This window comes from Lissotriton vulgaris, chromosome 1_1 (genome assembly GCF_964263255.1).
Source record: "Lissotriton vulgaris chromosome 1_1, aLisVul1.2, whole genome shotgun sequence".
Classification (NCBI taxonomy): domain Eukaryota; kingdom Metazoa; phylum Chordata; class Amphibia; order Caudata; family Salamandridae; genus Lissotriton; species Lissotriton vulgaris.
Window position 1 is genome coordinate 224,355,308 of NC_141685.1, and position 11,939 is coordinate 224,367,246.

The 11,939-nt window shown below is 46.0% G+C and overlaps 1 protein-coding gene across 1 annotated transcript; it reads right to left on the bottom strand.

Moving 5' to 3' along the window:
- Positions 1-1,592: 1,592 nt before the first annotated feature.
- Positions 1,593-6,676, bottom strand: LOC147740945 (macrophage-expressed gene 1 protein-like). Its single transcript, XM_086952234.1, has one exon. The coding sequence runs from the start codon at positions 6,639-6,641 to the stop codon at positions 4,446-4,448; it is 2,196 nt and encodes a 731-aa protein (XP_086808360.1). The 5' UTR covers positions 6,642-6,676; the 3' UTR covers positions 1,593-4,445.
- Positions 6,677-11,939: the final 5,263 nt, after the last annotated feature.

The following is an 11,939-nucleotide window of genomic DNA, read 5'->3' on the forward strand; positions in this document are numbered from 1 at the left end:
TGAACTGCCAAGCCATGTCTTCACTGGACCAGAAACAAGCATCCTGGGACCGGTTTCTGGCTAATCAGCCGTCATCAACCAGGCTAGCTTGAATCCAGTGGCAAAGTGAGCAAGGGACCCACTTCTGGGCATACCCTGCCAACTTAGGGCGAGCAAAGCAAAAAAAAGGGGGATGATGGACGGAGAGTTGAACATTGTAAGCACTCACCCCCTGTCAACTGATCTGGGTTTAATCCATCATCATTCTTTAGCTCACTCCACCACTCCAGTTCAGACATGGCCATATGCAAATCAGTCTGACCCTGTGCCTCATGGGAACAGTCCAGCCTGAACTGCCAAGCCATGTCTTCACTGGACCAGAAACAAGCATCCTGGGACCGGTTTCTGGCTAATCAGCCGTCATCAACCAGGCTAGCTTGAATCCAGTGGCAAAGTGAGCAAGGGACCCACTTCTGGGCATACCCTGCCAACTTAGGGCGGACAAAGCAAAACCAAAGGGGATGATGGACGGAGTGTTGAACATTGCAAGCACTCACCCCCAGTCAACTGATCTGGGTTTAGTCCATCATCATTCTTTAGCTCACTCTGCCACCCCAGCTCAGACATGGCCATACGCAAATCAGTCTTGTCCCTGTGCCTCATGGGAACAGTCCAGCCCGAACTGCCAAGCCAATTGACAGGGGGTGAGTGCTTGCAATGTTCAACACTCCGTCCATCATCCCTTTTGGTTGAATGGAATGACGCAGAGTGGAGGAGAGTAGCGTAGAATGCGGTTGCGTAGAGGGCAGTGTAGTGGAGTAGAATATTTTAGAGTAGAGTGAAGTTGCTGCAGGGTAGAGTGGAGGCTATAGGGTAGTGTGGAGTAGTCTAGAGTCCAGTAGAGTAGAGTGTTGTGGAGTGCAATGGCGTACAGTGTAGTGGTGCAGACGAGATTAGATTGGTGTAGAGTGCATTTGGCGCAAAGTGGAGTGGTACAGAGTAGAGTGCATTGGTATAGAGTGCAGTGTTGCAGAGTAGAGTGGCATAGATTGAGGTGGTAAAGAGTAGAATAGAATGGTCTAGACTGGAGTGGTATAGAGTGCAGTAGTGCAGAAACAATATATCGCAGCAGGGGGTGTATTAAAAAATGAGGGACTAAATGTGGCCCATGGCAAGCATACCATTCATTAGACCCAGGGTGACAGTGAGTAGGAGGTGGCAAGACCCTTCAATGACCCTCCGTACTGCAAATGATAAAGACCATGACCATTGATTATTGCAAGTGATAACTGTATAGGATCCACCCTTATGTGATGTAACATTGTGCACTAAATATATGTCAAATGTAAATGTAAATGTCTCTGTAACCACTACCATCTGTTTAATGTATTGATGAGTGATGGGCGAGTTAATAAAAAGAGTCTTAAAAAAATAAAGTGCAGTGGTGCAGTGTAGAGTAGAGTGGCATAGACTGCGTTGGCATAGTGTAGAATGGTGTAGAGTAGAGAGGCATAGAGTGCAGTGGCATAGAGTGGAGTGGTGCAGAGTAGAGTCGAGTGACATAAAGTGGAATATGCATGGTGTGGTAGCATACTGCAATTACAGACAACACATTTTCAATTTAAATGCCCATTACATTTACACATGTGGTTTTATTGATTATACTATACAGCACACAAAAAATAGTATTTTATAATGTCATCACCTGGTGTATTGATTTATTTTGATCGTATTAAAATGTTTTTTCACACCACATTAAACAATTACCCAAACATGTGCTTAATTTGTGCTGTCCTAATTCTGATTTATTCAGAAATATCTGCACAGTTCAATTACAGACATTTACATTTTCAGACCACATGCAAGCAGGAGCACGTAGCCTGCCAGGAGACCCCACTTCTGCTGAGGTCGAGAAAAAGAGTGTAGTATTAACACCCATACTGTCCTTGGCCTCTCTCTTTTAGAAATCTCACTGAGTGATGTAATACTTCAGCCTGTATGGCTTTTCAGTACTGGCCCTCTTTGAAGTGATCCCTTGTTGGGAACAATTCTTGTGCACTGTGCCCATTCCATTATTGGCTTCTTTAATATATTCATGTGTATATTTACACAGGCCTATAGACCATGTCGACAACTAAGTTAAAATTCTACGTCAGAGCAAAAAGGGCAAGAAGTAGAACAATGCGGGACATCAGAGGTGACTGAGGATCTCAGCCAGCAATTGTTTTCCATCGGAGCACCCAGAGAAAGCATAGCTGCCACGTTTCCCAGGTTTTTTTTTTTTTTTTTTTTTAGAATTCTGCGACTTGTAGTCTTATTTAATCAGTATAAAACCAAGACTACAAGCAGTGCTTAATATGAGCCGGTGGTTTCCGGTGCTGGGGACCAGGACTTAATTCCTCAAGGTGGCGCTGTCTGGAGATGACCACAACAACAGGCAATTATTAATTAAATATACATATAAAAAAGTACTAGTACCTGTTGCTCGCGCCATTCTTACAACTTTTGGGTCCTCAAATAGAATTGTCACACTTGCTGGAGTGTGATGGTTAGTTGTTGGCATGTTACTATCATTGGCAGCATGGCAGGGGCGATGGGTGGTCAAGCTGCAGTGGCTTCCGGACCACAGACCTGGCACAATTATTTTTTTTACAAATTAAGCACTGACTACAAGTACAAAAATTCTAAGAAAAGACAGGACTAACTACCCATGCACAGGCATGGGACACTTGGCAGCTATTAGCAACGTCAAAATACTTTTTTTTTCCCAGGAAGTGTGAAGCTATCTTATGCAATGTTAGTGGGGAACTACAAGCCCCACAATGCAATATTCTGTTGGCCAAGAAATCCAGAAATCTTCACACCTGACACATGAAATGGAACCATTGGGCAGGAACGGCAGAGATCTCAAGATGGAGGTGTCCGCGTGAGTGGCATAAGACAATTTTGGATCAAGTCTCTACGTAGTGAAAGGCTCATGAGCAGGGTGACCAGCTGACTCCACGTAACTAGAAAAGCACGCTACCAGGCCTGCAACATCATTTTTACTAAGGCAGTGCATTCTGGGAATTGCAGTTAGCTTTTGCTCAATGAAATCAACTCGCTCACTCTGTTTTCAGAAAACCCTTTTCAAATCAATATCAGGTGCTGGTGGTAAAGTCCTGAAACAGAACATTCCATTGAAAGAATTCTAAAATGTGGACTCGTGTTCGCCTTATACAGAGCCACAGATGGGCGGCGAGAGGACCCCTTCCTTTTAAGTTGTCCCATTAAAAACTCACATCTACGGCGATTTGTCTCACTACATAAATCAGTTTTTGCACTGTCATGCCGGTGCATTTGTTGAAAAGTTTGATTTTCAGATGAATCCATTAATCTTGCTTCAAAATGTTTCAAACAGTAAAACAACTATCTGCCTACTAAAAAGAAAGATATTATACGCTTTGAAAAAATCGCAGAAAGCGTTTTTTTTTTTAAAGAAATGTGTCTTGATGCACATGACGGTTTTATATTTGTATACAATTTTATGTAAGTAAATGCAAAACTTGCCTGATTTTTGTCCCCCGAGTTGCACCTTACTGCATGAGTAGCTGCTATTAATATTTCTACAATTCTCTGTTTTGCCGGTGTACATACTTTGGGGGTGATAGAGGGGTGCATCAGAAGATATAGAAGAGTACGGAAAAGATGGGGAAGAAGCGCTTCAGCACCTCATTAGGGGTAGCAAGCGCTATATAAATGCAAACCTTTTCCCTCTTCTATCGCTCCACTATCCTTAGTCTAAATTACTGACTAATATCCACCACTCAAATTACTTTCATATTTCAGTATGCCAATTCACCACTAATTCTTTAATGGGTTCTGAAGTAGCGTGCTACTCGCCAAAACACGTGCTTCAAAACCCCATAAGGGGTAACAAGCACTATATATATAAATATGCAAACCTTTGTCTCTCTTCTATCCCTCTGCTACCCTTTTCAGTACAAATAACTGACTAACATCCACCGCTCAAATTACTTTCAGATTCCACTATACTAATTCACCACTAATCCTTATGGGATCTGGAGTAGTGTGCTATTCGTTAAGAAAGTGCTTCAACACCCCATTAAAGGTAACATGCGCTATATAAATGCAAACCTTTTCCCCTCTTCTATCAGTCTGCTATCCTTCTCAATTCAAATACCTGAGTAACCTATCCACCACTCAAATTACTTTCATATTTCACTATACTAATTCAACATTAATCGTTTAATGGGTTCCGGAGTAGCGTGCTACTTGCCGAAAAGCACTTCGGTATCTCGTCAGTGGTAGTAAGCCCTATATAAATGCAATTACAATACAATGCAATACAATACATGCATACATACAAGCCAGAAGTATGTAAAGTGCCACACATGAGATGGGTCCACTGGGCTTCCATGGAATGGAAGATGTTGTTAGGTGAAGTTAGATGAAGGGACACTGCTTCATGCGCACTGGTCTCTCTCCACCTGGTCAGGGGTCTCCTCAGGCCGAGTCGCCTCATACCTGGGCACATCGTCCATTAGTCTGCGTCGTTCTACTTCCTTGTAACCCCTAGACTTGTATCTGCGGCGACCGTAGATGCCCACCGCAATGAGGATGGCCAGTGCAGTGGTGACTGCCACCGTGACCCCGGCTGCCTCCCCACCAGACATCTGCTCATTGCTCCCATGGACCATCCTCATGGTGCTGCCGCCATCGGCTGTGTTGATCGATTTCCACATCTTGGTACTGGTATCCAAGACCCAGGAGCGTCCCGTCTCAGTCAGGACCACCACAGTGTTGGTGGTGCCTGCACTCAGGATGGGTGGTTCGGAGTAGGGCGGCAAGTGGACAGTCGGCAAGGATCCACCAGTGAAAAGCCCGGCTTGCACGCAGTAGTAAACAACACATGAGTCGCTGATGAGGGCTCGGTGCTGGCTGAATCCAGCAGGACAGCCTTTTGGGGGGCCATTTTGGTCTTTCTGCCCCAGTGAGCTTTTCAGGGAAGCAGATATCTTGGATGAGGCAAGCGGATTCCCTTGATCACAACTGAAAAAGCCCCCAAACGGCACAGAGTAGGGGAACCCCATCTCATAGTCCTCACTGACACAGACTTCAAGGTCCCGGAGGAGCTTCAGAGGGTAGAAGCTGGGAGGGCAGGACTGCGCGGAGGTCAGCGGGTTGTTGCCACTGGCGCTATAAAGGCCTCCAAACATGTAGCCCATGTTCTGTTGGACGTCCCCTTGGGCGGCACACCAGTAGGCATCGAATCGCAATGTAGACACCCTGTAGACATTGCCACAAACCTCTTTCCAGTAAATATAGTTCCATTCTCGATGACATTCATAGTGACTAAATCCTTGATCCTTGGTCTGCGTGAGGAGCCTCACTGGCACGTATCCCGTAGGGCAAGAAAACCCCCTGGTGAGTGGATTCTTGTGCTCCAGACCCTGGCATATAAAATTCACATCTTGTCCTGTAACCCCATGGCACTCCTGATAGGCCCCTCCAAAGGTGAAGTTGTTCATCATTCCCCCACAGGAGCCATCGTCAACGTTGGCGTGAAAGTTGAAGTTTGAAGAGATGGGATCCGTGCAGCCACGGTAGGTGTTGACCTGGTAGTAGCGGTGGGACGCCGCCTTGACCGTCCTGGCCAGATTCTGCACAGTCGGTTCTGGCAGGTCCGGCAGAGTCATGGTATTGATGAAGTAAGATAGGGGCAGGCCAGACCGATCGATGGCCACCAGCTGATTGGTGATGCCCTCTTGCCAAGTCTTGAGAGTGATACCAGGGTAAAATGCCACTCCTCCAATACTCTGAACCTTGGTGCTTGTCCGGTTTGACAGGTAGCTAGTGGCGAATGAGCTACCGGAGGTGACGTTCACCCCAAAGCCAACACTGACTAGGCCCATGAAAGAGGCCCCAGCGGAAGCAGTGATGGAACTCCTGTGGGACCAGTTATCTTTCAAGAAGGTGGACAGGATATGATCCTCTTGGACGAGGCAGGCTCCTGCATCCACGCTGGTGATGACATGTGTGCCGTAGTTGAGGACGAGAATCTCTGCCAAGTAGTTGGCCATGCGCGTCTGGTTGTTCTCTAGATGGTTAGCCATCTCCACCAACTGGCTCTTGAACATCGGATCCAGTTCGAAGTTGGGATTGGCCTTCACGATATAGCGACGGTTTCTCACCTGAACCCTGGTGGTGACCGATTGGTCTCTGACCTGATGGTTCTTCATGCTTTGGAAGTCTGTCGAGAACTTGGCATTGATGAGTGAAACGACAGAGACCTCAGCATTGATCGAGAAGGCGGTATAGCTCGTGTACTCTTTCCAGCTCTCTACAATCTCTGAGTTCATCTCCAGATTGGTCTGCTTCTCAGGGATCACAAAGACATCATCAGGAATAATGTAGATGTCATCTTCTGTGGTCTTACAGGTGGAGTAGGCCATGTTCATCACTCTGCCCATGTCCAGGTTTCGCAGATTGTCCCATCCTCCTCCGGGTAGTACCTCCAACGTGGGTACCTTCAGAGTTTTCTTACACAGCATTAGATCTGAACGCGGACTGTCTGCGGCAGACGCGTAGGAGCGTTGCCCATCTCTGTACAAAGCCAGTAGACTCCATAAGAGAAGAACCTTCAGTGGCGACGAGTCCATGACGAAGCCGCGCTGGTGAATGTGAACCTGCAGATATGGTTGTATGTGTACAGAGCAGGTAGACTTTATACCCTTCATGCAGCCAATTTAGTGATCTCACAAAGAGGCGGGCAAAGGGATGAATGTACCATGTGACTTGTGTAAAGATAAATGTATTGAACAAAGGCTGCACTTAGCGTCATAAAAGAATATGTTTGTTCCCTGGATCATATCTCTGCCTTATCAATCAAAGGAGAATTGTTGCACTTTGGAAGAAGCGAAAGTACCAACGTGAAGGAAGTGGCCGCCAGAATTCTGCTTTTGTTTATCATTAATCCTTCATAATACAGAGCAGACGAAGCCAAATGGACTCGCCTGGACTTTCTCTTTCCCTTGTGCAGGCTGTCCCGCGAGGAGAAGTGCTGGATTTCCCAGGTCAGCTTGCCTGCGAGCTCCTTCCTTTGGATCTGAGGTGCAGGCAAGGGCCCGTCGGAAGAGGTGGGCTTCAGGAGGTTCATGAAGTGTAGGTAGCTGGGTCATGCACATTTCTGATTCCAGTAGCTGAGACCATGTACTGTGTGGGACCTGGCTGTAATGTGTTGTTGCTTGAGGTTTTATGTTTGGCACGCACTATCAATCTATGCTGGCTTGTAGATGTGGCACAGAGGCTAAGGTAGTCCAATTCTATACCTCTATGCCAGATATTTGCATTTTATTTTCATGAGCTGCATTTACTAGGACCATATGCTACTTATTGGCAGTTTACTGGCAAATATCTGTGTATGCATTTACAATTTTACACACATACAGACATGCACTCTTGCTCTCTCTCACACCCCATATACAAAGACGCACATGCAGTGACAACCACCCACACATTCACTTTCAATCATACACTAAAATACACAAACGTGTAGGCACTTGTGTGTACATATAACCACTCTCAAGTGTATTCAGAAACATATACACATGTGAATCCTGCCATATACCCTGACTCAGATACAAATTAGTACATGCACCCATGCACACACTCAAAAAGATGGACACAGACATGGACAGATTCTCTCTCATATGTGTACACACACACAGTCATGCACACATACACACATGAATAATGCTATGCCTCAGGCTGGTGAATAGCTGACTAGTTAGTAGTTGTTGCTTCTAATCAACCGTTCAGTACCTGGTACTTCCTGTGCTTTCAGTAGGGGGTGAGGAATTAAGAAAGTGGCAGTGTGCACCATGAAGCTGCATCTGTCGGTGGTTAATAAAGTAGCCACTGTTATGGACCCCACACGTAGCTCTGTAACATAGGTCTTTATTCTTCGTCATGCATGTGTTAACTTAACATAATAGGTCACAGACTTTATTGGCCACTCCCAGACACACCCACATACCTCCCATCTGATTAAGTAACCTTGTAAGGAGTCCGTCGAGGACAACAAGGGTCCTGCTGCACATGATCACTTGACACTACAACCACCATGCGTGCAGGAACCGCAGACTGACTCAATGCCTGTCCTGTGCAATTGCCATGTTAAGGTCAGGCACATGCACTAACTCAAAAATGGCCACCGTGTTTTACGTCAAGAGGACCATTCCCCTTAACGGACATGAAGAATGAAAATATGAGCAACGTCAACGTTTCCAGCAGAAAACCATAAGGGAATAGAACATTGGAAAATCTATTATGCGTCAATGAGCAACAGAGTCCCAGGAAGGTGTTGTTTAGAGACCAGGAAGTGGCAGCCATACTGCATGTGTATTAGGGAAGCATGAGGCATAAACTGCAATCAGTGTAATGTACATGCAGAAGGCAGGCACAGGGACTAATTCCAAACTTTCAGCCACATTCATTGTTAACCGTCTCAGGGACAGGCTGCAACATGGCTGCCACATTCAACACAAGCATCTGCCTGTGCTAGGGTTGCCACTTCACGGGTATTTTATGTCCCGGTCAGTACACAAATAAGCGAAATCACCTAAAGCCGGATTTTTTAAACCTCTTATCTGTACTTACAAAATTGCAAATGAAATAAAAAGCAGTTTTAAATGTGTTGTTGGGCTGTTAGCGACCTCTGACTAAAAATAAACAAAGTCAGAAAAATAATGTTACAGATCAATACATATGAATTTGTTTAAAGTCCTATTTAGTATTAGATTTGGGCCTTTGCAGACTCCTAAAACAACAAAAAATTGCCAGTATTTTTCTCTTGGAAAGGTGGCAACCCTAGTCTGTACTTCAGAAGCAGCATCAAAGAAAGGCATTGTGAGAGATGTTTTCCTTTTAATTTGCTTCGTATACACCAAGCTCACACTAACAGAAGCTGTGTTTACGCTGTCCTCCACCTTGAAATGATGTCAATATACCCCGTGTGACAAATCCTATTTTTTTTTTATTATGCTGAGAGCCCGATTCACAGAACTAACTTAAGACAAAATCCTAAACTTACTACTTTTGGTATTCACAGAAGTTAGGATTTTGTCTTAAGACAGACTTAAGACAGACTTAAGACAGACTTAATTTAGGATTCTGTCTAAAGTCAGTCTTAAGTTCAATTCAATTCAATTCAATTAATTTATATAGCGCGCTACATACCCAGAGGGTCTCAAGGCGCTTTGAGAAGGGTGGGGAATTACTTGTCGAATATCCAGGTTTTAAGTTGCTTTCTGACTGCTAGGTGGTTCTGAGTGAGGCGAAGGTGTGTGGGAAGTGAATTCCAGGTTTTGGCTGCCAGGTAGGAGAAGGATCTTCCTCCCATGGTGGTTTTGTTGATGCGGGGTATAGCAGCAAGGGCTTGGTGGGAGGAGCGTAGATGGCGGGAGGGGGTGTAGAAGGAAAGTCGTGTGTTGAGGCATTCGGGTCGAGTTCGTAAAGTGCTTTGTGTGCGTGGGTTAGGAGGCGGAATGTTATCCTCTTATTGACGGGGAGCCAGTGGAGGTTTTTCAGGTGATCAGAAATGTGGTCTTTCTGCGGAATGTCTAGTATGAGTCTGGCTGATGCGTTCTGGATGCGTTGAAGTTTTTTCTGAAGTTTTGCGGTGGTGCCGGCGTATAGGGTGTTTCCGTAGTCCAAGCGACTTGTAACCAGTGCGTGGGTGACCGTTTTTCTAGTTTCGGTGGGGATCCAGTGAAATGCTTTTTTGAGCATGCGAAGGATGTTGAAGCAAGATGATGAAACGGCGTTGACCTGTTTGGTCATCGAGAGTGAGGAGTCCAGAATGACGCCCAGGTTCCGTGCGTGGTCCGTCGGGATGGGTGCTTTTCCAAGGGACTCTGGCCACCACGAGTCGTCCCAGGCGGCGGGGGAGGTGCCTAGGATAAGGACTTCAGTTTTGTCGGAATTCAGTTTCAGGCGGCTGTGCTTCATCCACTCGGCTACTTCTTTCATTCCTTTATGTAAGTTTGTTTTGGCGGTGTTAGGGTCTTTGGTGAGTGAGAGGATCAGTTGAGTGTCATCAGCGTAGGAGATGATGTTGAGGTTGTGTTGGCGTGCGATGGCCGCGAGGGGGCTCATGCATACGTTGAAGAGGGTGGGGCTGAGTGACGATCCTTGTGGCACGCCGCAGATGACTTCAGATGACTTCTGTCTTAAGACTGTCTTAAGACAAAATCCTAACTTCTGTGAATACCAAAAGTAGTAAGTTTAGGATTTTGTCTTAAGTTAGTTCTGTGAATCAGCCCCGGTGAGCGGTTTCAGGGACTTCTCGCTACACTGTACCAAATCAATGACATCTCAACTGTCCTAGGCTATCATTCCACAATGTATCTACTGGCATGCTTGAAGAAACTGTTGGCCCGATTCACAGCACTAATTTAAGACAAAATCCTAAACTTACTATTTTTGGTATTCACAGAAGTTAGGATTTTTTCTTAAGTTAGTCTTAAGACAAACTTAAGACAGACTTAAGACAAGATTCTGTCTTAAGTCTGTCTTAAGTTTGTCTTAAGACAAACTTAAGACAAACTCCTAACTTCTGTGAATACCAAAAATAGTAAGTTTAGGATTTTGTCTTAAGTTAGTTCTGTGAATCGGGCCCTGTGAGGATGAGTCAATTCAATGTAATACTACTATGAGAGAATCCTCGAATGTATTCTGTATTAAAATGTTTCTTCTTTCTTGTTCCGCATTGGTGCAAACTCTGAGAACTATGCGCTTGTGTCGAAACCAGTGGGGCTGCAGCACTTATTGAATCGAATTGCCGACCGGGTGGAAAAGCGGCGGACGGTCTTCCCGTCCCCTGCGGTACCTCCTGCCATCATAATATGGTGGGGGGAAATGGGAGGCGGGCGGGAGATAATGTCGGGCGGATCGCCGCCGTCATGGGCGCGGTGGCGATCCGCCCAACATTATAATAGACCCTTTAGTCTCTTTTTTGGAAGTTGAGAATCTCCAGTGGTAAGAAGTTACAAGGTGTGGCTGACGAGGGCTCTACAAGGCCGGATACCCTTTCGGCAAACAAACACTGAACAGGATTTGCTTCTGTGGAGAAGTATGTATTCGGAACTGCTGCGAATGTAGGCCGGGCGGTGATGCACTGTGATGAGAATGACAGGTCCCAGTCTCCTCTCAGTTCTCAGAGCAGTTTTTAGCCAAACCTTTCTAAGGGCCTTATTATGAGTCTGGTGGACTACGGATCGGCAGACTCACAGTGCGATCTCCCGACCACCCTATTACGACTAGGGTGGTCAGGCCACCCTGGAACCACTGCAACTGCCATTTCCTGGTGGCTTTGCTGCGGTTCTGAGGCTGTAATATGCTTGGCGGGCCATATTACATGTTTCCTCACCGCCCCACTTTTCATGGCATTGTGACCCCCATGAAAAGTGTGGTAGTGAGGAAACAAATGGGGCCCTACAGTGCTCCCTGGTGCCTCACACCATGTGGGTGCACACAGGGGGGCACAACATGTGCCCCCACATGTGCATGCACATCAGTACCTTCCTGGCATGGACTGCTGCATCTATCTCCAATATTTTGCTTTTTGGCAGTATCAAAAGGTGGTGGTGGTTTGAGGAACGCAGCAGTGTTGTAGACCAGTGTGCAACTTACTGACACAGTGGGTGGTTCTTTGTGACTTGGTGTTTGCAATTTGCCTGTGAAACCGTGCAACGTCTGGTCTCTGACTAATCTTTAATGAGAGCTGGAAATGTGACTTTCTTCGCAGCCATCTGAAAAATCTCACTATTCCGAAAGTCGTTCTCGATTTTTATTCTTCGAGGACCTGTGAGATTGTTCTGAGCCCCACTCTGCAACTTTGTGAGTGAGCCACTTCGGGTACAGACCACCCTGTAGGCACAACCCTCAACGCTTCTCCT

What these genes read in the sequence shown, in the direction of transcription:
- LOC147740945 (XM_086952234.1), bottom strand. Translation starts at nt 6,641, where the DNA reads ATGGACTCGTCGCCACTGAAGGTTCTTCTCTTATGGAGTCTACTGGCT.